This window comes from Melanerpes formicivorus, unplaced genomic scaffold (genome assembly GCF_026170545.1).
Source record: "Melanerpes formicivorus ecotype bairdi unplaced genomic scaffold, bMelFor1.0.p_v2 SCAF_16, whole genome shotgun sequence".
NCBI classification, from domain to species: domain Eukaryota; kingdom Metazoa; phylum Chordata; class Aves; order Piciformes; family Picidae; genus Melanerpes; species Melanerpes formicivorus.
The window spans coordinates 14,347,531-14,369,580 of NW_027142368.1; the positions used below are offsets into that span (position 1 = coordinate 14,347,531).

At 53.6% G+C, this 22,050-nt stretch overlaps 1 protein-coding gene across 1 annotated transcript in view; it reads right to left on the minus strand.

Moving 5' to 3' along the window:
• CD81 (CD81 molecule) overlaps positions 1-21,559 on the minus strand; it is a 44,772-nt gene extending 23,213 nt beyond the window's left edge. The window contains exons 1-2 of the mRNA XM_068148319.1: positions 21,424-21,559; positions 7,421-7,535 (exon numbers count right to left, since the gene is read on the minus strand). Coding sequence (XP_068004420.1) covers positions 7,421-7,535; positions 21,424-21,489 — 181 coding nt within the window. The 5' untranslated portion in view covers positions 21,490-21,559. The remainder of the gene's footprint in view (positions 1-7,420; positions 7,536-21,423) is intronic.
• Positions 21,560-22,050: the final 491 nt, after the last annotated feature.

A 22,050-nucleotide genomic window follows, 5' to 3' on the forward strand; every position in this document is an offset into this window, starting at 1 on the left:
ATCCTCTCCCAGCAACTTTAACTGGTTAAGCTAATGGAAGCCAGTCTCTTCCCCCAGCTCACCATGGCAATGCTTCCAAAGGGAAAAAAAAAACCCAAACCACAACAACAAACGCAAAGAGAGGGGGAAAAAAATAGAAAGAACCCTCCCCTCATCACCCCATGCTTCCCAGGAAGCCCTGGCAGCTCTCCAAGCTGTGCCTGCCCTCCCCCTGGGATGTGCTTTAGAAAGGGGCTGAGAGCAGAAGGGGTTTTGTGTTTATTGTCCCAACAGAAAGGCTGCAGGGCACACTCTGCACATCCAAGAGTTCTGCAAAACTTCAGAAAGAGGGAGGGTGGGCTGCAGTGCCTACCCTGCCATAGCTCCTGGCCTCTCTAGCATCCTGGAGATGCTGAACATCACTGGGTGTGCCACCACCCCTGCTGCAGGCAGAGATGGGACCGTCAGGTGGTGGTGGGAAGGAGATTCCTTCCTATGCCACACCATGAAGCCTGGAACACCCTCTCCATACCAAGGAGTTCTGGCCAGAACATGCTTCCTTGTGACTACAGGGCAAGGTACAGGTAGGGAGTGGAAAGTCCCTCTAAGATAGTGTAGGAGTAGGAAAGGGCTGGCTGTGCCAGCCACCCAGCAAGGGAGGGCCTCCTGGACCTTTTTCTCCAGCTGCCCGCTGGAATTGAGCCAGCAGAGCTGAGAGTATGTTCTTGAGAGTGGAAAAAGAGGGTTTGCTGCAAGATGACAACTGGGAAGCCCCTCCATTCCTCTCCACCCCCTCTCCCAAGAACAACATCGCTGCTCCATGGCTCCTAACGACTTCCAGATGGAGCAACAGCATCACAAAACACAGAGAGCTCTCCTGGGGCTGCCAGCTCACATGGGGAGATCCAAGGCTCTGTATGCCCTTGTGTGCAAGAGCAAGGCAAAAAGGAAGTAAAGGACACCTCTGTCAAGAAAGCAAAGGGGAGGTAGAGAAGACTCCAAACAATGTCCTGGTGTGCACACCCACACCCAACTCCATGCTGAGATGCCACACTCAGGTCTCTTCTACCTACCCAGGAAACTCTGGGAGAAGGCTTGAGTTTTGCAGCAGCACTGTGCCCACAGGAGCTGACCACCTCCAGGACTGGAATGGGGGTGCATCACAGGAGACCCAGCTTGGAACATACTGGCCCATCCTCTGCTGCCTGAGCCTGAACATCTCTGCACACCCGGGGGGTCTCACTTAGCAACACAACCCAAGTCCCAGCAGAAAGTTTCTGGTGGCCTTTGCATGCCTGAACATATGGCAGGTTTTCAAAGCAGCTGGTTTGAGCCAGCTCTAAAAGAGCAAGAAGCCCTCTTTGGCACAGGTCCCTGGTGGCAAAGCCAGCTTGGAGAGGGGACAAAGGAGGAGGAGGAGGAGAACTACATTATTTGCAGCCAGACAGATATGAACCCCAAACACCTTGATGCCACCAACGTGTGGCCTTAAGTCTTCACTAATGTTAGTAAATGAGTGGCAGGAGTTGCTCGTGGTGCAAGACAGAGTGAGCTGCAACGAACCACAAGTTGCTTTGTTTCTTTTGTCTTAATAAACCCAATGAATTTTAGGTTAAAAAAAGAACAACAACAACAACAACAACAACAAAAGGCAAGCAAGAAAGAAAAACCAGACTGGCTTGTATTGTCACATCTGTATGAGGTAAGCCAGATACTTGAGGGAAGGGCTGACAAAGTGCTCTACCTCAGCACTGCTGCTTCAAAAAGCATTCCACCATTATTGAAGGAGTTGACCTGACAGTGATTGGAGGAAAAATCCAGAGCCAGGAAATCTCAGCCTCTTTTTTTCTGTAGGGGATTAAATAATTAACTTGCCCTGCACTGCAAATAAGTTTGTGTTTCCCAGGCAGAAAAATCCAGGTGCTCTCATTTAGAGCGAGGGCCACCTAGAGATCGTTTTGCCAGGCCTCCCTTTTGCTCCCTGTGGTTTGAGGCCAAATGCAAACTTGGTTTCCCCTTCCAAGCACGCAAGCCTGGCCACAGCTTGCCTCTCTACCAGCAAACCACCAACATATGGAGCCCTGAAGGAGCACAAATGGATGAGAGAAGAGCCCAGTGCTGAACCAGCCGTGTGCATCCACAGGGATCGCTGCAGCGCCTCACGCCAAAGCTGGAGGTGGTTTTTCACCACTGTTTATTCCAGGACACAGAGACCAGCCTCTTATGCTCTTCTCTCCAGCCCTTTCATGGAATTGTGGACTGGTTTGGGTTGGAAGGGACCTTTAAGGGTCATCCAGTCCAACTGCCTTGCAGTCAGCAGGGACATTGGATTGTCCTGCCCAGGGAGGTGGTGGAGTCCCCGTGCCTGGAGGTGTTCAAAAAAGGCTTGGATGTGGCACTTGGAGCCATGGTTTAGTTGTCAGGAGGTGTTAGGTATTAGGTAATAGGTTGGACTTGAGGATCTCAAAGGTCTTTTCCAACCTGGTTGATTCTATAGCTCTATGGGTATAATGTTTGGGACAGGGTTAAACGTGTCTGCTGAGGCTGCCTCCATTGTCCTCTGGGTATCACTGCTCTGATAGACAAGCAACAGGCTGGGAGTTAATTTTGGGGGTTATTTTTCCTCAGCAGCCAGGACAGGGATTGTAGATCCAGCTCCTAAGCAGGTCAGGCAGCAAAGGCTGTGGGGTAGAAGTGGGGAGAGCTGTAGGCAGTGATGGCTTGGGGCTGATTGGAGGTGGTGAGCATTCTGCAGCAGCACTGGAGGGGAGCCTGGCTAATGGGAACACAGGCTCTCTAACAAGGTGAACCACAGCCTCCTGCTCTGCACAAACAGAATCCAGGACAATGATTTCTGCTCTGGAAATGAGTTCAAGCTGCTTGTCACACAGGCTGGAAGAAGTGGGCCAGAAAACACAGGGATGCTTTGAAGTCTTTCTGACAAAGGAGTCCGCCTCCGAGTGGAACCACAGGTGCAGCCGAGCGCCTGTCCTTGAAGTCAGGGCAGCATCCGTGGCTGCCAAGCTCTTGTGGATGTCCTCAGGGTTTTTGGAAGGGCTGTCATCAGGCTTTGCTGGCCTCAGGAGGGGCTGCTGTGCCTACCCTGCATGGGTAAGGATCTGGATGCCTGCCCGAGCTTCCCCATTGCTTGCCTGCTGTTCTTACAGCCTGGGAGGATGCTTCAGCCACTCTTGCCCTGGGACCCAGATGTGACCAGCAGTGCAGAGCATCCCAGAACAACATCCAAACAAACTTCTGCTGGCTAAGTCCAATGGCCAATCTCTTTCTATGAAGAACTTCTTTGTAACATCCAGCCTAAACCTCCCCTGGTGCAGCTTGAGACTGTGTCCTCTTGTTCTGGTGCTGGTTGCCTGGGAGAAGAGACCAACCCCCACCCAGCTACAACCTCCCTTCAGGCAGTTGTAGAGAGCAAGAAGGTCTCCCCTGATCCTCCTCTTCTCCAGGCTAAACCACCCCAGCTCCCTCAGCCTCTCCTCACAGGGCTGTGCTCCAGACCCCTTCCCAAGGGCCCCCATTGCCACCATGCTCCAAGAAAAGACACTCCCAAGATAGGATTTGCTCATCAAACACAAAAAGCCTAGGCAGAAGCAAACCCAACCCCCTCCTGACCCCCAGAGCTAGAGAGGGAGCCACACCCCAGCCTGGGATGCCTCTGCACTCTTCCTGGCGGCTGGCCCCGCTCCCAGGGCTGAGCTAATTAGAGCCACGGGTCGTGTCACCCTGTCACTTGCTGCGAGCAGCTGGAGGCACATTTCCTATTTTGGACCTGGCAGGCAAGCCCAAAGCTGGGACCATCCGGCTGCTCCGCTCCGCTGCCGGCCAGGCAGCGAGGAAAGGGAAAGGGAGCAGGGCTGAGCATCCGGAGATGTTCCAGCACACAGGCACAGGGGGAACGTAAGCTTCCAGAGGCCAGGATTTTAAGGCCAACGACAGCTGAGGCTTTTGTCCCCACCCTGCTGGAAGCGTGTTGTGCACAGCAGTCATCTCCAGGCATCACATAACCAGATCCCTGAAGGATGGGTGACCTGGCTTTGCCTTGGCACAATGCTGAACATGAGCCAGCAGTGTGCCCAGGTGGCCAAGAAGGCCGATGGCATCCTGGCATGCATCAGGAATAGTGTGGCCAGCAGGAGCAGGGAAGTCATTCTGCCCTGCACTGATTAGGCCACACCTTGAGTACTGTGTCCAGTTCTGGGCTCCTCAGTTTAAGAAGGACATTGAGAGACTTGAACATGTCCAGGGAAGGGCAACGAGGCTGGGGAGAGGCCTCAAGCACAAGCCCTACGAGGAGAGGCTGAGGGAGCTGGGGTTGGTTAGCCTGCAGAAGAGGAGGCTCAGGGGAGACCTTCTTGCTCTCTGCAACTACCTGAAGGGAGGTTGTAGCCAGGAGGGGCTTGGTCTCTTCTCCCAGGCAAACAGCACCAGAATGAGAGAACACAGTCTCAAGCTGTGCCAGGGGAAGTTTAGGCTGGAGGTGAGGAGAAAGTTCTTCCCAGAGAGAGTTGTTAGCCATTGGAATGTGCTGCCCAGGGAGGTGGTGGAGTCACCATCCCTGGAGGTGTTCAAGAGGGGACTGGACGTGGCACTTGGTGCCATGGTGTAGTAGTCATGGGGTCTTGGGTGGCAGCTTGGACTTGATGATCTTTGAGGTCTTTTCCAACCTTGGTGATTCTATGATTCACTATCATCCCACTGAAATGGAACAACAGCAGCAAGTCCAGTGTCCCTGGCCTCTTCAGGATCCCCAGGGGCTCCTAAAACCAGGGACACCACAGCACCAACTGACTGGTGAGAGATCAGGCTGTTCCAGTTTGTGCTGGAGCAGCTCAGCCTTTTCCCACAGCTCTCAGAACTCCCTGAATCACAGTTTTGGTTGGTGGTTTTTGGTGGGTTTTGTTTGTTTGGTTTTCTCATGAGAATTTACATGTAGGGTCAATCCATAGCTGAGAAGTGGTTAACCAGTTGTTAACATCCAACTTAGCAATGGCTCTAGGCTGTCTGGAAGGGCATTTTCTGACCTGCTATCAACACCTTGCCCAGCCTAAAGACAAGGACAGGAAGGATTTCAGTTTTTCAACTACAAACAGAGCAAATAAATGCATATTAGACCATGAGCCTAGCTCAGGTGAAGAGCAACTGTTTTCCTTTATGGTCACAAAGCCACAGTGCTCCAGCCACCCCCAGCCCCTGCTACTGCCTGCTTTCCCCAGCACTGAAGCAGTTAACTTGCCAGTTGCTGGAGCGTTGTGTCCACAGCCAAAATCAAAGTGCCAAAAGCCAAGGCTGCAACAAGTGGTTAGGGGCTCAGATGGTTTGCAAGCTGCACTGAGGAAAACCTCGTGAACAAGAGCCCATTTAACAACCTCCCAAGCCAGCCCACAAGACAGCTCAGTAGATGCAGTGCCAAAGGGTTGGGGGGGACAAAACCCCAACCCAGGAGCTCTCTCCTTGATGGGCTGGAGAGGAGAGCAGGGGAACAGTTGCCTGTGCCCAGGGAAGCTGCAAGAGCAGCTGCTGTGGCTGTCACTGAGAGCAAGGAGTGCTCCTCTCCTGCCACAGGCTGAGGGCAGAGAAGCATCATGTCTGGTAGCCCCCTGGCTGCCCTGCTACTCACATCCTCCTCCTGCTCCCCCAATGCCATCGCATCCCACACCCCACCCAGCTGTGTTGATTGTTCTTCCCCTCCTGTAACACACACACACACAGAGCCTTTAACAAAACACCTCCAACTCTGGGACACTGAGAGAAGCCAGGAGACCCCAAGAGCGCTGCTTTCCCACTCCTCCTCCCTCAGGACAAATCCTACAGTGACAGTTTTCCTCCTCTGAGAGGTTTTATTGCTTCCCCCTGTCCTGCAGCGCCGCAGCAAAGCCTGGCTGCCCTTTTAAAAGCCTCCTGACAGATCCTGGGACCAGCATCCTGTGCCAGACAGCAAAAAATGGTTTGCAAGGGGGGGAAAAAACCAAAACAAACCCAAAAAAAACTAAACAAGGCAGATCTGGAGGCCAAGCCCAGAAAGGTTCCCAATCCCAAAGCAGGAACATTGTGTGCATGTGTATCTTGGATGCCAGAGGAGAAAAAGGAGGGAGTATCAGTTGTACTGGGAAGGGGGGAGGGAGGAGGGAGGGGAAAAAAGGAAAAGAAAGAGAAAAAAAGAAACAAGAAACCCCAGTCTTCAGACTCCAGAGGCTGGCTGGGAGAGGCAGCAGCTGAAAGAAATGCTCTGCTGTTATTACTGCATGGAAATTACAGCTGCCAGAAGGAATCCAGGGCTGATCTGTTGCTGAATGCAACTTCAAAAAGGCAGCCAGGCTCAAATCCTGGCCTGCTGATGGGCCTCAAAGGCAGCGTGCTGGTGGGGATCTGTGGCCCATTCCTCATTGCCTTCTGAACAGCAAAGGCTGAGGGCAAAGACAGGAACCAAAAAAAAAGGGTGGAAGAGTGAAAGATGCCCAAGGAGCAGGAGGGGAGGGGACAGTCCCTGTGCTCCAGGTCCCCCAGGTTTGGGGAGAAATGTGTTAACTAGGGAGATGTCAGTTGCTGGCCCCTAAAAGGAAGGAGATGTTTGGGCTGGGTCTTGGAAAGGAGAGAGCTTAATTGCTTAAAAGTTCCCTTTTGTCTTTTTACAACTGAAAACTACACAGGGGAAATGCTCTGGGTGTGAGGCAGGGGAGGGAAGACAGCAAGAGAGGAACACCCAGCGCTATTTACAGTGTGTGTGTGCCTCCTGTAAGCCAGCACAGCCAGGGAGAAGGGGCAGGTATGCTGCTCCATGGGCAAGCAGGGAAATCCAGAAGGTAATTCCAGCTAGAGGTGAGAGCATGACATTGGATCAGATGGCTCCTTGCCCCGGCAGCTTGCACTCCCAAGTCAGCCCCTGCCTGGCAGCCAGCTCCTCCTGCAAGCCGCTCCTCCATGAGGGAGAGTAGGGCAAGCCCAGGGGTTTTCATCCTCCAGCAAGCCAGTGTGCTGTCAAGTTAATAAAACTCCTGCTAAGCTTAACCATAACACAGAGAGGCTCCACCTGCCCTCCTGGAGAACATGAGTCACGAGCTCACCCAGCTCCACTTTCCACTGCCAGCCACTCCAACAGCTACTTTCACATCTCTGTGGAGAGGAAAGGAGACACCCTTCCAAAGAGAGCCCCCCTCCTCCCGAGCCTGCTGTGGGTTGATGGCACCACAGAAAGCCTGCCAGGCCACCACATGGCTCTGGCACTTTGAGCCACAGCAATCCTGGATCCTACCCTTGGGCCACAGCCTGCACCTCAGGGCACAGCGTGGGATATTCCAGGGAGCACAGAAGGGAGTGGAAGGTATTTTCAGTCCAACATGCTTTTGAGCACGCTGAAGTCCCACCCCACCCCCACTTCAGGGCATGACACCCACATGGCAATGCCAGCAGCCTCAGACCTACTTACCCACGTAGAAGGTGTTGGGGGCCTGCTTGTCACCCAGCTGCAGGTAGAGGATATTCGTGGTCTGTGAGTCATGCCGGAGCCACAGGGCCACTCCCAGGATGATGCCTCCAGCGAGCTGGGGAGAAAGCAGAGACAAGCATGACTAAGGAACCACGCTCAGTGGGACCTGGTAACACTTCCAGCAGCATCTTTCTGTTCTGTCCCACTACTCCACTCCCTGTGGGTCTCAGGGATGTCCCAGATCAGGAGGGGACAGAGGGATTCACACTGGCTGCCCTCGCAACATCACTTTGATTCATGCCTGGTCTTCTGCCAAGGTGTCTCACGAGCAAGGGAACCCCTGTAGCCACTACTCAGTTCATTGCACAACACAGCAGAAGAGGAACCCATAACACAGGTCTCAAGAGGTGGGATGTGAGCTGAGAACATGCTTTCCTTTTCCCCCAGCACATAAGCTTTCCCTAATGCCCTAACACAGGGATTGGAGCAGAGCAATGCCATGGCTCAGGCCAAGAAACAGCCACACCACTTTTGGAGGTGACCATGAAGATGCTCAGAGCTGAGCAGCTCTGCAAGCTGAGAAGGCTGAAAGCACTTCCCTACCTGTGTTGCTGTCATAGAATCCTTGGATGGCTTAGTTTGGAGGAGACATTAGAGATCATCTACTCCAACCTTCTTGCCATGAGCAGGGATGCCTCCCAGCTAGACTTGGCTCATCCAGCCTGGCCTTGAATGCCCCCAGGGAGGGGGCATCCACAACCTCACTGGGTAGTCTGTTCCAGAGTCTCACCACCCTCATACTGAAGAACTTCTTCCTAAGATCCAGTCTAAACCTACTCTCCCTCAGCTTCAAACCATTCCCCCTTGTCCTGTTGCTAGACAGCCTGATGAAAAGTTCCTCTGCAGGATCCCTTTGGGTATTGTTCAGCAGCTGTAAGGTTCCCCCCAGAGCTTTCTCCTTTCTAGGCAGAACAGCCCCAGCTCCCTCAGCCTATCCTCATAGCAGAGGTGCTCCAGCCCTGAGATTATCCTTGTCACTTCCCTCTGTGCGTGCTCCAACAGCTGTGTGTCCTTATGCTGGGGACACCAGAGCTGGACACAGAAGAGCAGAGCATGCTCACACACACACACACGTGTGCACAGACACAATGACAGAGCTCCCAGGGCAAGCATGGGAGATGTTCTGCACAAGGTACACCAGCTCAGCTTACCACAGGAATATTTATGCCTAAAACCCAGGAAGTTTTCTGACTGACTTCCCCACTGTTTTCTCTTTCAGGGGAGTGCTGAGAATGGCTGCAGAGGACAGGAGCAGTTCAGGGTCACAGCAGCAGGGAAGGTGTCACTGAACAGAACTTGAGCCAGAGCAATTCCAGCAGGACTCATTGTGTCCTCCAGGACACCTCTCTTCCATTTAAAACCATGAGGGGAAACCCAAAATTCTACACATTGGCCACAGCAACCCCAGGCAGTGCTACAGGCTGGGGTCAGAGTGGCTGAGAGCAGCCAGGCAGAAAGGGACCTGGGGGTGCTGGTTGATAGTAGGCTGAACATGAGCCAGAAGTGTGCCCACATGGCCAAGAGGGCAAATGGCATCCTGGCATGCATCAAGAATAGTATGGCCAGCAGGAGCAGGGAAGTCATTCTGCCCTGTGCTCAGCACTGGTTAGGTCACACCTCGAGTCCTGTGTCCAGTTCTGGGTCCCTCAATTTAAGAAGGGCATTGAGACACTTGAACATGTCCAGAGAGGGACAACGAGGCTGGGGAGGGGTCTGGAGCACAGCCCTGTGAGGAGAGGCTGAGGGAGCTGGGGTTGCTTAGCCTGGAGAAGAGGAGGCTCAGGGGAGACCTTATTGCTCTCTACAGCTACCTGAAGGGAGGCTGTAGCCAGGAGGGTGTTGGTCTCTTCTCCCAGGCAAGCAGCACCAGAACAAGAGGACACAGTCTCAAGCTGTGCCAGGGGAGGTTTAGGCTGGATGTTAGGAAGAAGTTCTTCCCAGCAAGAGAGATTGGCTGTTGAAATGTTCTGCCCAGGGAGGAGTTTAGGAGGAGACTGGATGGGGTGCTTGGTGCCATGGTTTGGTTGATCAGATGGTGTTGGGTGATAGGTTGGACTTGATGATCTCAAAGGTCTCTTCCAACCTGGTTAACTCTATTCTATTCTATAATAAAATGAACACACATGTGGAGGAAAAACCCCAACCCCTCAGAATTTAACATCACTCCTACGAAGGGAGGGAGGCTCCTGCTCGAATGCTGATTTAATTTCAAGTGTCCTAAATCCTCAAAGCCTTTCATCTCAAAAAAACAAGAAGAGAAGAGAACTACCAAAGAGCACAGAAGCAGAAACAGCAATTTATCTAAAAGGGTCTGAGCCAGGCAGGAGAGACACCACGAAGGTCACATTAAAAATTAAGAGAGTTTTGCCCAGTAGCAGTGCAAAGTTCCCAGTTGTGCAAGCACAGCACAGCCTCACACACAAGGACTGGGATCTGCAGCACACTCCATTGGTGGGAGCCTGGCTTTGCCCCTTGGGGCCTCAGCTGGTGGTTTCACAGAATCAATTTCAGGGGCTGGAAAGGACCTCGAAAGATCCTCTAGTCCAACCCCCCTGCCAGAGCAGGATCACCTACACCAGATTACACAGGAACACATCCAGGTGAGTTTTGGATATCTCCAGAGAGGGAGACTCCACAATGCCCCTGGGCAGCCTGTGCCAGGGCTCTGTCACCCTCACAGTGAGAAAGTTTTTCCTCCTATTTACATGAAGCTTCCTATGCCTCAGCTTCCACCACTGCCCCTTGTCCTGTCAGTGTGCATCACCCAGCAGAGCCTGGCTCCATCCTCTCAGGACTCACCCTTTACATATGTATAAACATTGATGAGGTCACCTCTCAGACTCCTCTAAGCTAAAGGAGCTTTGCCTCCTTGCTCATTCCTGGCAAATCCCAGCCAAGAGATTTCTCACCTCAAAGCTGGGGCAAAACCACACAAACTGCGCAAAACCCTCAGGGCAAGTTGACCTCAGAGCTTTTCTGCTCACTAGGGAGGGGGAAGAGAAAATCCTCACCTCTCCCCACAGCAGATTCTACAAGCTGTCCCCCAGTTTGCCACCAAAACCAAATAATCAGCCTTTGACAACTTGTCCCACAGCAGCTCATGCATTTTCCCTGCTGGCAGAGTCCCTCATCTCTCTCTGAGACTCGAGAGAGCCCGAGGTTCTCCAAACACTGGCTGGGGAGAAATGTCACAAAAGCCAGCCCGTGCTCAAACCCAGCTCCAAATAAGGCAGCTCGTGGCTTATGCAGAAAGTTACCCAAATCCTGCCTGCCATGGCTCTTTCGTTATCTGAGGGCATAATGAAGCCTGTGCTTATCCTCTTGGGAGAAGGAGAATGTCCCCAAATACATCGGTGCCACTCTTAAAGGAGGGAAGAAGAAAGAGACCCCCAAAGAGATTTGGGTTTCTGGGCTGGCTGAGATGGGTTAAAAACCCAAAAAGGCTGCAGCCCTTGTTGGTTTGGTTTTCCCCCTGCACAGAAACATTGCTCTGCACCAGCATGCTGCCCTTCATGCCTAGCAGCACTCACCCCAGCACCTCTTGGGGTGACAGCAGCATGAAGAGCAGCTGCTGACTTTCAGTCAAAGTTGCCCTAAACCATTCAGCATGGAACCAAAATCAGGCTGCAAGCTACCCTCAGAGTATTCCTGAGCCATTTGGGAGAGTCAGCTGAAAGGACAGTCTCCTCCAACCTCCTGCCCAGTAGTGAGGTTTGCCTCCAGCAGCCAGCTGAACCACCTCCAGATGCTCCCAGTACAGCCCAAAGGCACCCCAGGAACGTCCTGGGTCTCTCCCGGGCTGCTTGACTCCCTTTGCTTTTGTAATGCAGCACACAGGAACTCCAAATGGAAGTTTTAATCCTACAGCAGCTGGATCTCTGAAGAGAAAGCAGTGCTCCCTTGCTAATGGAAACAGGCTTTGGGCTACAGTGAGTAACTTTTTCCATGAAAACCATGCATGCCTCCGGCACCAAGAGGCATGGAACGGAATTAAGGCATCCTTCTTCTCAAAGGAAAGGCAAGAGGGAGAAAACCTTGCCACTTCACCACAGTAACCCTGCTTCCCACTGCCCCTTTCTTGGGATGACCTCATTTTCAACACATTTACTTGTTCCAGGTACCAGCTTGGGGTTTTTCTTCCCTCCCCACCCTGCACTCACTGCTCTTTGCCCACATGAGAGCCAGAGGAGCGCCAGCCACTGGCAGCAGCACCTTGCTGGTCTCCAGGCTGCATATCCTCATACATTAGAGATCCCTTTTCCCTCCTCCCTGTGCAGGGATCCTTGGTCTCATGCAGGTCACCTCATGGCTCTGGGCTCCCTCAGCTTGTCTCAGAGGCTGAGGCCACCACTTGTTCCCAATACAGCCTGAGCACCCAGAACAGCTCTCTGTTGAAAATCTGAGGGACTGCTTGAGTGAAAGCAACAACCTAAAGCTGGAACTTCAGCGCCACCAGAGGTGCATCACACTCTGACCTGCTTTCCACGAGCCAACCTCCCCAGCCCAGTCTAAAGGTGATTGAATAGAATAGAATTAACCAGGTTGGAAAAGGCCTTTGAGATCATCGAGTCAACCCATCACCCAACACCCTCTGATCAACTAAACCATGGCACCAAGCACCCCATCCAGTCTCTTCTTAAACACCTCCAGGGATGGTGACTCCACCACCTCCCTGGGCACCACATTCCAATGGCCAATCTCTCTTTCTGGGAAGAAATTCCTAACATCCATCTTAAACCTCCCTTGGCACAGCTTGAGACTGTGTCCTCTTGTTCTGGTGCTGGTTGCCTGGGAGAAGAGAGCAACCCTAGCCTGTAGAAGTGGAGGCCACTGAAACCAGCAACTGCTCAGACTCTGAGCATCCAGATTATTTCCCAGCATTTTAAACCCTACTTTCTCAGCTGCTTTTACAGCCTTGCCCTTTCCTTTGCTCTGCAGTGCTTTTAAGCTCTTGTTCTGCTGCCACCCTCCACCTGCACTTTTCTGTGTCTTTGACTACATAAGATAAAATAGAACTCCACAGACTCATTCCCTAAAAGTCAAAAGGAATCGACCTCTTGATGAGAATAAGACTTCCTCTGTCTTCCCTGCCCCTTCAAAAATCCACTGGAAGCCCAAAGGCAGCCAGTCCCTGTAGTCTGCCCTGGCATCACCAGGCCAGGGCCCTCCCTGGAGATCACTCCCCGAGCAGCCAGCACAGCAGAGGTGGCGCAGCCAGCTCCGGCATCTCCTCTTCACCACTGTTTTCCAGCTTCCAGAGATTTATTGCTTCTTCCACAGACAGCCAGACGTTTCCAGCTGGATCCTGCCTGCCCAGGGCTTGCTTTTTGCAGGGAAGAAGGCAGGGAGAAACCCGCATCAAATTCTGCCTGGTAGGGGGAAGAGGCAGCCCCTCAGCACCCTCCTGAGAGGGGTTGGGGTGGCACTGTGATGGTGGTCGGTCCACAGCCCCAGTTTGCTGCCCCACCCACTGTGCACAGCTGACTGATGTGCCATTCACCCTAAAATTCCCCAGATCCAGCTCTGTGCCATTCACCCTAAAATTCCCCAAATTCCAGCTCTGTGCCATTCACCCTAAAATTCCCCAGATCCAGCTCTGTGCCATTCACCCTAAAATTCCCCAGATTCCAGCTGTGTGGCAACAAGGGAACAAGCCAATCTTGCACAGCTCAGCCACTCCTCCCCTCCCTGAGAAATTCCCATCATTTAGGGGTGCAAGGAGCAGCCTGTTCCCCCTTTAACATGGGGAACCCCAAATCCAAGCTGCCCTCACCCTCGTCTGCTACTGCCCAGACACTTATGTATTCCAGGAAGTGCATCACCCCCCTCCCTTCCACTGCCCCCAGCCCTTTTCCTCCAGCTGCCATCCCTCTCTGACAGAGGTTTCCTGGCAGGGAGGAGGAGGAGGAAGGAGTCCTGGCTGTGGGGTGTCTTGCTGGGCACGTCAAGGGGAGGCAGACATCCTGCGGCTCAGGCCGGCGGCGGCGGGAAGCGGAGGTGCCAGCAGTTTCACAATGCTGTATTTTTAGCAGCTCTGCTTCCCCCAGCCGTGGCCAGACCTGCTGTTGGGATGCTGCTGCCCAACCCACACCAGCTCCAGGGCTGGGAGAAGCTCCTGCCCTCCTGCAAGAATGCCAGTGGCCAAGCCCATGCTGCAACGCCTCTGGAACACCGCAGTAAGACACAAGAAGCAGGATGCTGCCAAGAAAGCTCAATGGTTTTTAACTGGTTTAGGAGATGATTAGAGGGTCTTTTAGCAAGTTTTCACCCCAAAAGCCTTGTGGCTTCCCTTACCCTGCCTGGAGGCTGAGCCCTTTGTGGGGATGGCACCAGACCCTGCTTTGGGAGCCCAGACAGGGCTCCCCACAGCTCCTCTACAGCATGACATACAAAGCAGCCAAGAGAGGATAAAACCAACCCCACTCTTCCTTCTAGGTGTGGGGAACCAGGGTACAGAAGGATGAAAGAGCTTGCCAAAGGTGAAGCATCTCATGTTGTGAGATGCCCGTGGTGCAGCCAGGAAAGAATTGCCCATTTGGGGTTGTACCTTCTGCTGCCAGGTCATTTGCCAGTCCCTGGGCAGAGGGGCAGGGATCCTGCTCTCCCATGTAGGCAGCCTAAATAATGGAACACAGGATCACAGAATCATGTTGGTTGGAAAAGACCTTTAAGATCATCAAGTCCAACCATTCTCTAACTCTGCCAAGCCTGATGCTAAACTACACCCCTCAGCACCACACCTCTGCATCTTTTAACAGCTCCAGGGATGGGGATGCAACTACCTCCTTGGGGAGCATCACCCTGTCCCTGCACTCAGCACGAATGGGGAAAGAAGTGAGGAGCTCAAGATCCACAACTTGGTGGAAATCCCTTTGGAAGGGCAACTCAAGCCACTGCCAGGTGGGTGCTAGGACCTAGCAGGTTCTGCACTTCCATCTTGAGGACCCAGGCAGGCAGATGAGGAGAAGTAACCGTTGGTGGCAGGCACATGTGTACAGTCAGCAGCGAGCCTGCCCACACCCTGCACCTCACTTCCTGGAAAGCAGAAGCTGAATTTATTTTTCTACTACAAACAGGCCCTCTGGAAGTGCTGAAAGGGCTGGGCATGAAGTAAGGGGCCGAGAGGTGAAGAGAAGCCCACAAACCCAAATCCTTCTCCGCAGAGACTCCAAGCCCACCTGGACATTGTGATCCTGGGCAGCCTGCCGTGGGTGACTCTGCTTTAGCAGGGGAGTTAGACTAGGTTATCCCCAGAGCTCCCTTCTGTGATCCTGTAAGCCTGGGGACTTTGTGTGGATGCTGTGACAGCCTTCATGTTAAGATGGTGTGATTTCACCCCCAAAACTCGCCTGACATTTTAGTGCCAGAAGCACTACAGACCACCCCCACATTGTTTGTAGGTGTGTGCTGCGGGATGCCCTGCAGCACCAACACCTCAGAAACCTCACAGGACTTTTTGCAGGGGATGTGAGCAAGGGAAGTGACTTAAATTAGACCAATGTGGTTGCAGTTTGACAGCCACAAAACACAAAAGCTTCTCTGCCGAGCTCGACGCAGGCACTCACAAGCCCTGGCGATGGAGAGGACTCTTCTTGGAATGCTGGTGAAGTGTTTCTGCTGCCCTCACGCTCAATGGCCACCAAAGATCGGGCTGGAAAGTTTGCAGGCAAGGCTCAGCCTGCCCAGGAATTGCAGAGGGGTTGTTTGGGAAGAGCTCACAGGCAGGAGGAGGAAGAGAGCAGCACACAGCCCCTGTCCCGCTCCCAACAGCGCAGCCTCCATCACCTTCCAGCAGTGCCTATTAATAGAGCTGCTGGCCAGGGTGAAATTCCCCGCTGGTGCCTATAGTTACCAGCCTCACAACACTGTGGACATTGAAAACAAGCTGCAGAGGAACACTCCCTGATGAGCAGCACGCCAAAGGCCAAATAAAGCTTGAGGGATGGGAGGAGAGAGGGAATCCAGCAGTGGGGACCTCAGGTGGGGAGCACCAAGCCCCAACCCCCACAGCCTGATCCCTACTGGGATAGATGTGTCATTGCACACTGACATCAACCACCCTCAGGAGAGAGAAAAACAATTCCAGGTACTGCTTCAAAGTTCATTTGGCCCTATACAGAAGCATTTAGCTGCAATCTGGAATCATTTCAGTTGGAAAAGACCTCCAAGATCATCAAGTCCAACCACTGTCTAACTCTAGCAAGTCTGATGCTAAAGCATGTCCCTCAGCACCACATCTCTGTGCCTTTTCAACACCTCCAGGAATGGGGATTCAACCACCTCCATTAGGAAACTATTCCAGTGCTTGAGAACCCTTTCAGTTCAGAACTTTCCTCTAATATCCAACCTAAACTTCTCCTGGTGCAACTTGGGGCCTCTCAGTTGTGACTTGTGTGAAGAGATTGACCCCCACCTGGCTCCAACCTCCTTTCAGGGAGCTGTAGAGAGCCAGAAGGCCTCAGCCTCCCTTTCTCTAGGCTGAGTAACCCCAGCTCCCTCAGCAGCTCCTCACCAGACCTGTTTTCCATCACAACAACTTTCCCTTTTTAATAAAGCAGTGAAAGGCACTCTCCCAGCACAGGTCAAAGTGCTTCTCAAGGCATCACACACGAGTTAATGCTCTTGCAGAAGATAAGCCTCATGGTGGCTGGCAAAAGAATAACCTCAGGAGCAATACCCCCTCCAGGCATCAGCAGTGCTCCATCCTTTCAACTCCCAGCCCATGAACTGACAGCGGGTACCCCAAGGGCAGGGCACCTGTCCCTTCAAGGGACCTGCTTAAATCATAGAATCATCAAATCATTTAGGCTGGAAGAGACCTTTCAGATCATCAAATCTGACTATTAACCCAGCATTGCCAGGTCACCACTAAACCATGTCACTCAGCACCACATATACACAGATCTGAAATCCTTCCAGGGATGGGGACTCTACCACTGTTCCAGGACTTAACAACCCTTTTGGGGCAGAAATTTTGTCCTAATATCCAATTCCTCTGGCCCAACGTGAGGCCAATTCCTCAACCTTCTGCACACAGAAACTTCAGAAGAGGTTTCATAGGTGACTGTGTTCACATGACAGAGAGCCCAGACCCAGAGAGCCCAGACCCAGAGAGCCCAGACCCAGAGAGCCCAGACCCAGAGAGCCCAGACCCAGAGAGCCCAGACCCAGAGAGCCCAGACCCAGAGAGCCCAGACCCAGAGAGCCCTCAGCAGGAAAACTTGGGTCCAGACACTGAGCCTGCTGAGGAAGCCTCTCCCTGCACTAAATAGCTGCAGACTCACAACACACATGGGGAAATGCGACCCTGTGCAGTGACCCAGGATACCAAACCCACCACTGGCAGGAGAAGAAGCTGGACCAGCATCACATCCTGGCTGCTCACAAGGCTCTCTGCCATTCCCAAGGAGACCAATAGCCAAACCCTGTGTCAGCAGAGGAGCAGCCTGCTAGCTGCTATCACTGACAGCATTTCAGCAGTGCTCAGAACAAGATGAAAGCTGCTCTGGGAGCCCAGGGAGCTGTTTCTAACCATCCTGCAGAGTCACACTCTGTGTGAAACACCAGCTCCTCCATTCCCCATTTAAACCTGTGAAGAGCAAGGACCCAGCTGCCTGCCTCATCACAAGGGTCACGAGGCACTGAGCAGAGTTGTCTCCTCTTCCTCTACTCTGTCCTATGGAGGCCACATCCGGAGTCCTGGGTCAAGCTCTGGGTTTCTCAGTTCAACAGAGGCAAGAAAATACAGAAGAGAGTCCAGTAGAGGCTACAAAGATGCTGAGGGGCCTGGAGCATCTCTGTGAAAAGGGAAGGCTGAGAACCCTGGGCTGTTGAGCCTGGAGAAGAGCAGACTGGGAAAGGATCTTCTCAATGCTGATCAGTAACTAAAGGGTGGGGCCAGGCTCTTTTCAGTGCTGCCTAGTACAGGATAAGGGACAATAGGCACAGGCTCTACAGCTCAGGACATTCCATCTGAACAGGAGGAAAAGCTTCTTTGTTGTGAAGCTGTTGGGAGTCCTGGAGCAGGCTGCCCAGAGAGGTTGTGGAGTCTCCTTCTCTGGAGAGCATCCAACCCCACCTGGACATTGTGATTCTGGGCAAGCTGCTGTGGGTGCCCCTGCTTTATCAGAAGGGCTGGACTGGATGATCTCCAAAGGGCCCTACCAATGCCTGCCATTCTGTGATTTTGTGGGGCCACCACCACAGGGAGCTGCCACCTCCCCCCACCATCACTTCTTGCCACCACAGCCAAGTATTTTCATGCATGCTTTGTGGGCTTCAGGGAACACCTGACAGATTTTGCCACACTGCAAAGAAAACGCTCAACTCCTTCAGCCCATCCCTTCTGCTCACCACTGTTGTGATGGACTTTCACTTCCACCTCCCCTCTGCCCTTGCCCTTCTTGCTCTTTGCACCCTGTCTGCACCACATCCCCTCAACAGAAGCAAGAGAAGAGAGTTACATGGAGCCTGAAGAATGGCATTTTGAGCAAGCTCTTCAATTAGACACCTCTCTGGTAGGGCAGTCAGCAGAGCTCTAGCCCTGGAAGGCTGCCATGGGCTGTATTAGCTAATAAGCTGGGTGATCCTTCTCCAAGCAAGCCAATTCCCCTTGGTTATGTTTAATTACATTTTAAAATAGCTCTCTGGCTTCCTTTGGCCTCCCCAGGGACTCTTTGCAGTGGTGGTCAGCTCAGCCCCGTGTGCTGAGCTCTGCTATTGGATTCCAATCATTCAGGAGGGCAGCTGAAGTCCAGCCATCAACTGATGGGAGAAGAACCAGCTCCACCCCAGCATGTGCCCTGCCCAGTCCTGCTCTGGGCTGCTGGATGAGCTGGGACCATCCCCTGCACCAGCAATGGGGACAACCAATGCTCCCTCTTTCAGGGCGGGGAAGCAGAGCATCTCCTCATCGATCACCTCCAGGTTACAGGTCAAGTTTGCAGCACAGAAAAGCTTTTATCTTGCCAGTCATGTGGTTTACTAATGAGGTGAGGTCCCCAGATGCTGCCCATGGCCTCCTCCACCCCTTTGATAGGTGTGTGGACCCTTTCCCACCCTGGTACAGACACCTATTTGTTTGTATAGTCCATGCAACAGCTGCTGCTCCCTTCTCAAGAGCCAGCCTGGATCAAGCATGAAGCCCTGGCACCTTCTCCTCAAAACTGAGTGCACAAAGGAAGAAACCTCCCCCCAAAACAAACCAAAAACCACCTTGGTCAGAGATAGCTGCTGAGGGCCCCTGGAGATCTGGCAGCAGGGCCACCCTTCCCTTTTGCTTTTCAACACAGCAGCTCCGTGGATCTCGCCCTGTGCTGCCAGGGGCAGCAGGAGGGGAAGCCAGAGGGCCGGCAGTTTATTTACACACCGGCAGGACAGCTCAGCTGCTTCCACAAAGCTCTCGCAGTTTATTTCTTAGTTGTTAGCACCCTTAAGGCCGAGAATTGCTTCCTTTCTTCCTCCCGGGCGTGGGGGCAAGCTCCCATGCTGCGATGCGGAGCTTGCCAAACTTCGGGCTCTGCCGCCTGCCTGCTTGCATCAACGGCACCCGACCTTGGCTGGGCATAAGGCAAGCGATAAGCAAACGATCGCGGGGAGCCCAGCAGCCCTTGCACGGCACGCAGCTGGAGGGACCACAGGGTTGCCAGTGCTCTATCTCATACCCGCTGGCATCAGGGTTGGGGTCTTGGCACGGCAGGAGTGTTCAGCACTGTGCCCAGCCTTTAAATGCCACCCTGTGAAAAGGGTCTTCATGCTTCAGTGGCGACCAAGGCACCCCTCCGCAGCTGGGGGGGCAAGGTTGACTGCTAACCATGTTGACATGGTGGAAAACCTGAAGTTCCCCTCGACTACTGGCTTAAAAAACAACACCCAAGGGCTTGGAAATCTTAAGACCTGCGGTTGCCCAGCCTCCAGAAATTATCCTTAATCCTAACGAAGTCCAGGCTCCCCATCCACATGGGAGCCGGTCCAAGGGGACCGGCCCTGGGCCAGCCCAGCACTGGGAGGTGTTCTTGGGCGCTGATGGGTCCCAGCTCACAAACACCCCTCGTTGGGAGGAGCTGGAACATCTCCCTCCAGCGCTCACAGGCGTCAGGCTCTCTCTGAGGGGTAGGGCAAGGCAGCAGAAATCCAAACAGGGAAATTAAACGGATCAGCTATTCCTCGTGGAAGCAAAATGCCCATTTATACGAGATAAGCTGTTTTGCAAAGGCAGATTGGACTTGCTCAGGAGCAGTGGCTTTACAGAGCCCCCCACATCCTTCCTGCTGCCCAGGAGACCCTTCCTCCCTCCCTCACATCCACACCCGGTGGCTTCAGGGACAAGAATGGCAGGAAACTGGGATCAGAAAGGAGTAAAAACCCCTGGGATAAGCCTGATATCTCGGAAACAACAATACTTCAGAGAAGAGCCTAGTCACCTCTGTCCTTACATTTTAAGGGCGGACCAAAAGGTTAGCAATCCCCCTACGCCCCTCTTCTCCCCCCCCTCCAAGACTGTCCCGCACTCATCTCGCAGCTGGCAACCCATCAGGTATCAATTACCATCAATGTCCTCAGACAGAGCTCATCATCTCTCTCTTGGTCAGCGTTAAACCCAGAACCAAGGCAAAGGCCCCAAATCAGACCGGATTTTTTCGCTCCCACGCAGCCAGTAAACCCTACCCCCCCCCCCCCCAGGATGGGGGAACCCCAAGAGTTTCATCAGCCCCCCACCCCACCGGGGAGAAGGCAGCTGGTGGAGGCTCCAGCCGGGCAGAGCCGCTCCCGGTGTCCAGGCAGGGTTTGCTCTGATGAGACATCGCTCCCCTTCCCACTGCTCCAGCCCTCCTTGCTGCAGCAAACACGGAGAAAACACCCAAATTCCTCACCCACAGGGCGAGGTGTGAAGGAAGGGACACATCCTGAGCAGGCAGCCAGCGCTCGGCTCAGCGGTGCCTGGCCTCCGTGGGGTGGTGCTGGGCTCGCTGGCGAGGAAAGCAGCATTTGGGGGAATGGAAAGCAGCCCGGTTTCAAACTCAACAAGCAGCCTGTTCGGGCACATTTCATCCCTGCCGGGCACTGGGGCGGGGAGAAGGCTTCTTGCCAGCCAGCCCTTCGCTGCCGAAGGGCGTTTTGCAGCGGGACGAGCCCGGCTCGCAGGGAAAGCAGGATGCGCTGCTCTTGCGGAATGAGCCGCGCGTCTGCACGCATTATTTCAGGAGGAACTTTCTCAGCCTCCCCAGCCTGGCTAGAATCTGCATCCCAAAATAACTTCCCAGGCAGCGGTTCCCAGCTCGGGCACGACCCAATGGCGGGTGTCGAGGCCAGGTCCCCGCACCATGCCATCCAGCCCCGTCTGCTCCCCGCGAGCTCCCGGGGTGGGGAGAGCAAAACCAGCCCTGAGCACCCGTATTTTTTTGGAACAGCCTCTCCTCTGCGGCGGACAGCTGGGCCAGAGCTTCTCTTCCCTCTGCCTGGCAACATCCATCCTTCCCTCCCTCCCTCCCTCCTTGGCTGGCTGTGGAACGGCGCTTTCTCCGGCGCAGCCCCACAGCAACAGTGGGTTTTGGGTGGTGGGGGGGAAGGGGTGCACAAACGCACTGCAGCCCCCCCTGGCCCTCCGGAGGGAGGCAGCTCCCACCCTTTCGCTTGGAAAGGAGCCGTATAAACATCTAGCCCTGCAGATGCCTCTGTACAAAACAACGTATACGTATAATTAGCTATCACACGTAAAGAGATACGGACATGCATCTGAAAAAGCAAGGGGTAAGCGGCCCCCCCCTCGTAAAACAGCACCCCCACCCCAGAAAGCAGCCCCCAAGGCACATCCCAGCAGCAAGTCTTAGCGCAGGAGGGGGGAGCCGAGGTTACAGGCGGGCGCAGGCGGATGAGCCATATTGCAGCCCCCGTTATCCCGGGCCCGGGCCCGGGCCCCCCCTGCCGCCGCCCCGGCCGCTCACCCAGAAGATGAAGTTGAAAACGAAGAGAAGGTATTTGATGCACTTGGTGCAGCCTTCCACTCCCATGGCGGCTCCGGTACGGCGGCCAGCAGCTCTACTCAATCTCTGCTGCGGGGATCGGGTGGCGGCAACGGCGGGAGGGGAGATACCGCCCCGGGTACGCCCCCCGGCCCCGCCCCGGCCCCGCGCCCCTCCCTCGTCGGGAACGGGAGTCCGCACACGCCGCCCCCCGACCCGGCGCTCCGCACCGGCAACCTTCTCCCTTCCTTTTTTCTTTCTTTTTTCCTTTTTTCTTCCTCCTTTCCCCCTTTTTTTCCATTGCCTTTCCCCCTCCTTTTCCCTTTTTACCCTTATTCCTTTTTCTATTATCTTCCCTTTCCCCCTTTCTCTTTTCTTCTTTTTCCTTCAGCTTCATTTTTCCCTTTTTTAACCTTTTTTTCCCCCCTTCCATATTTTTTCCTTTTTCTTTTTTCTTTTTTTTTTTTTTTCTTCCTATTATCGTCTTCTTTTTCTTCTTCTTCTTCTTTTTTTTCTTCTCCTTATTCTTTGCTTGCTTCTTTGGTTTGCTTTGTTTCTTCCTCTCCGGCTGGGTGCAGGAGGATTTGCATTGCTATATGCTCAGAAGAT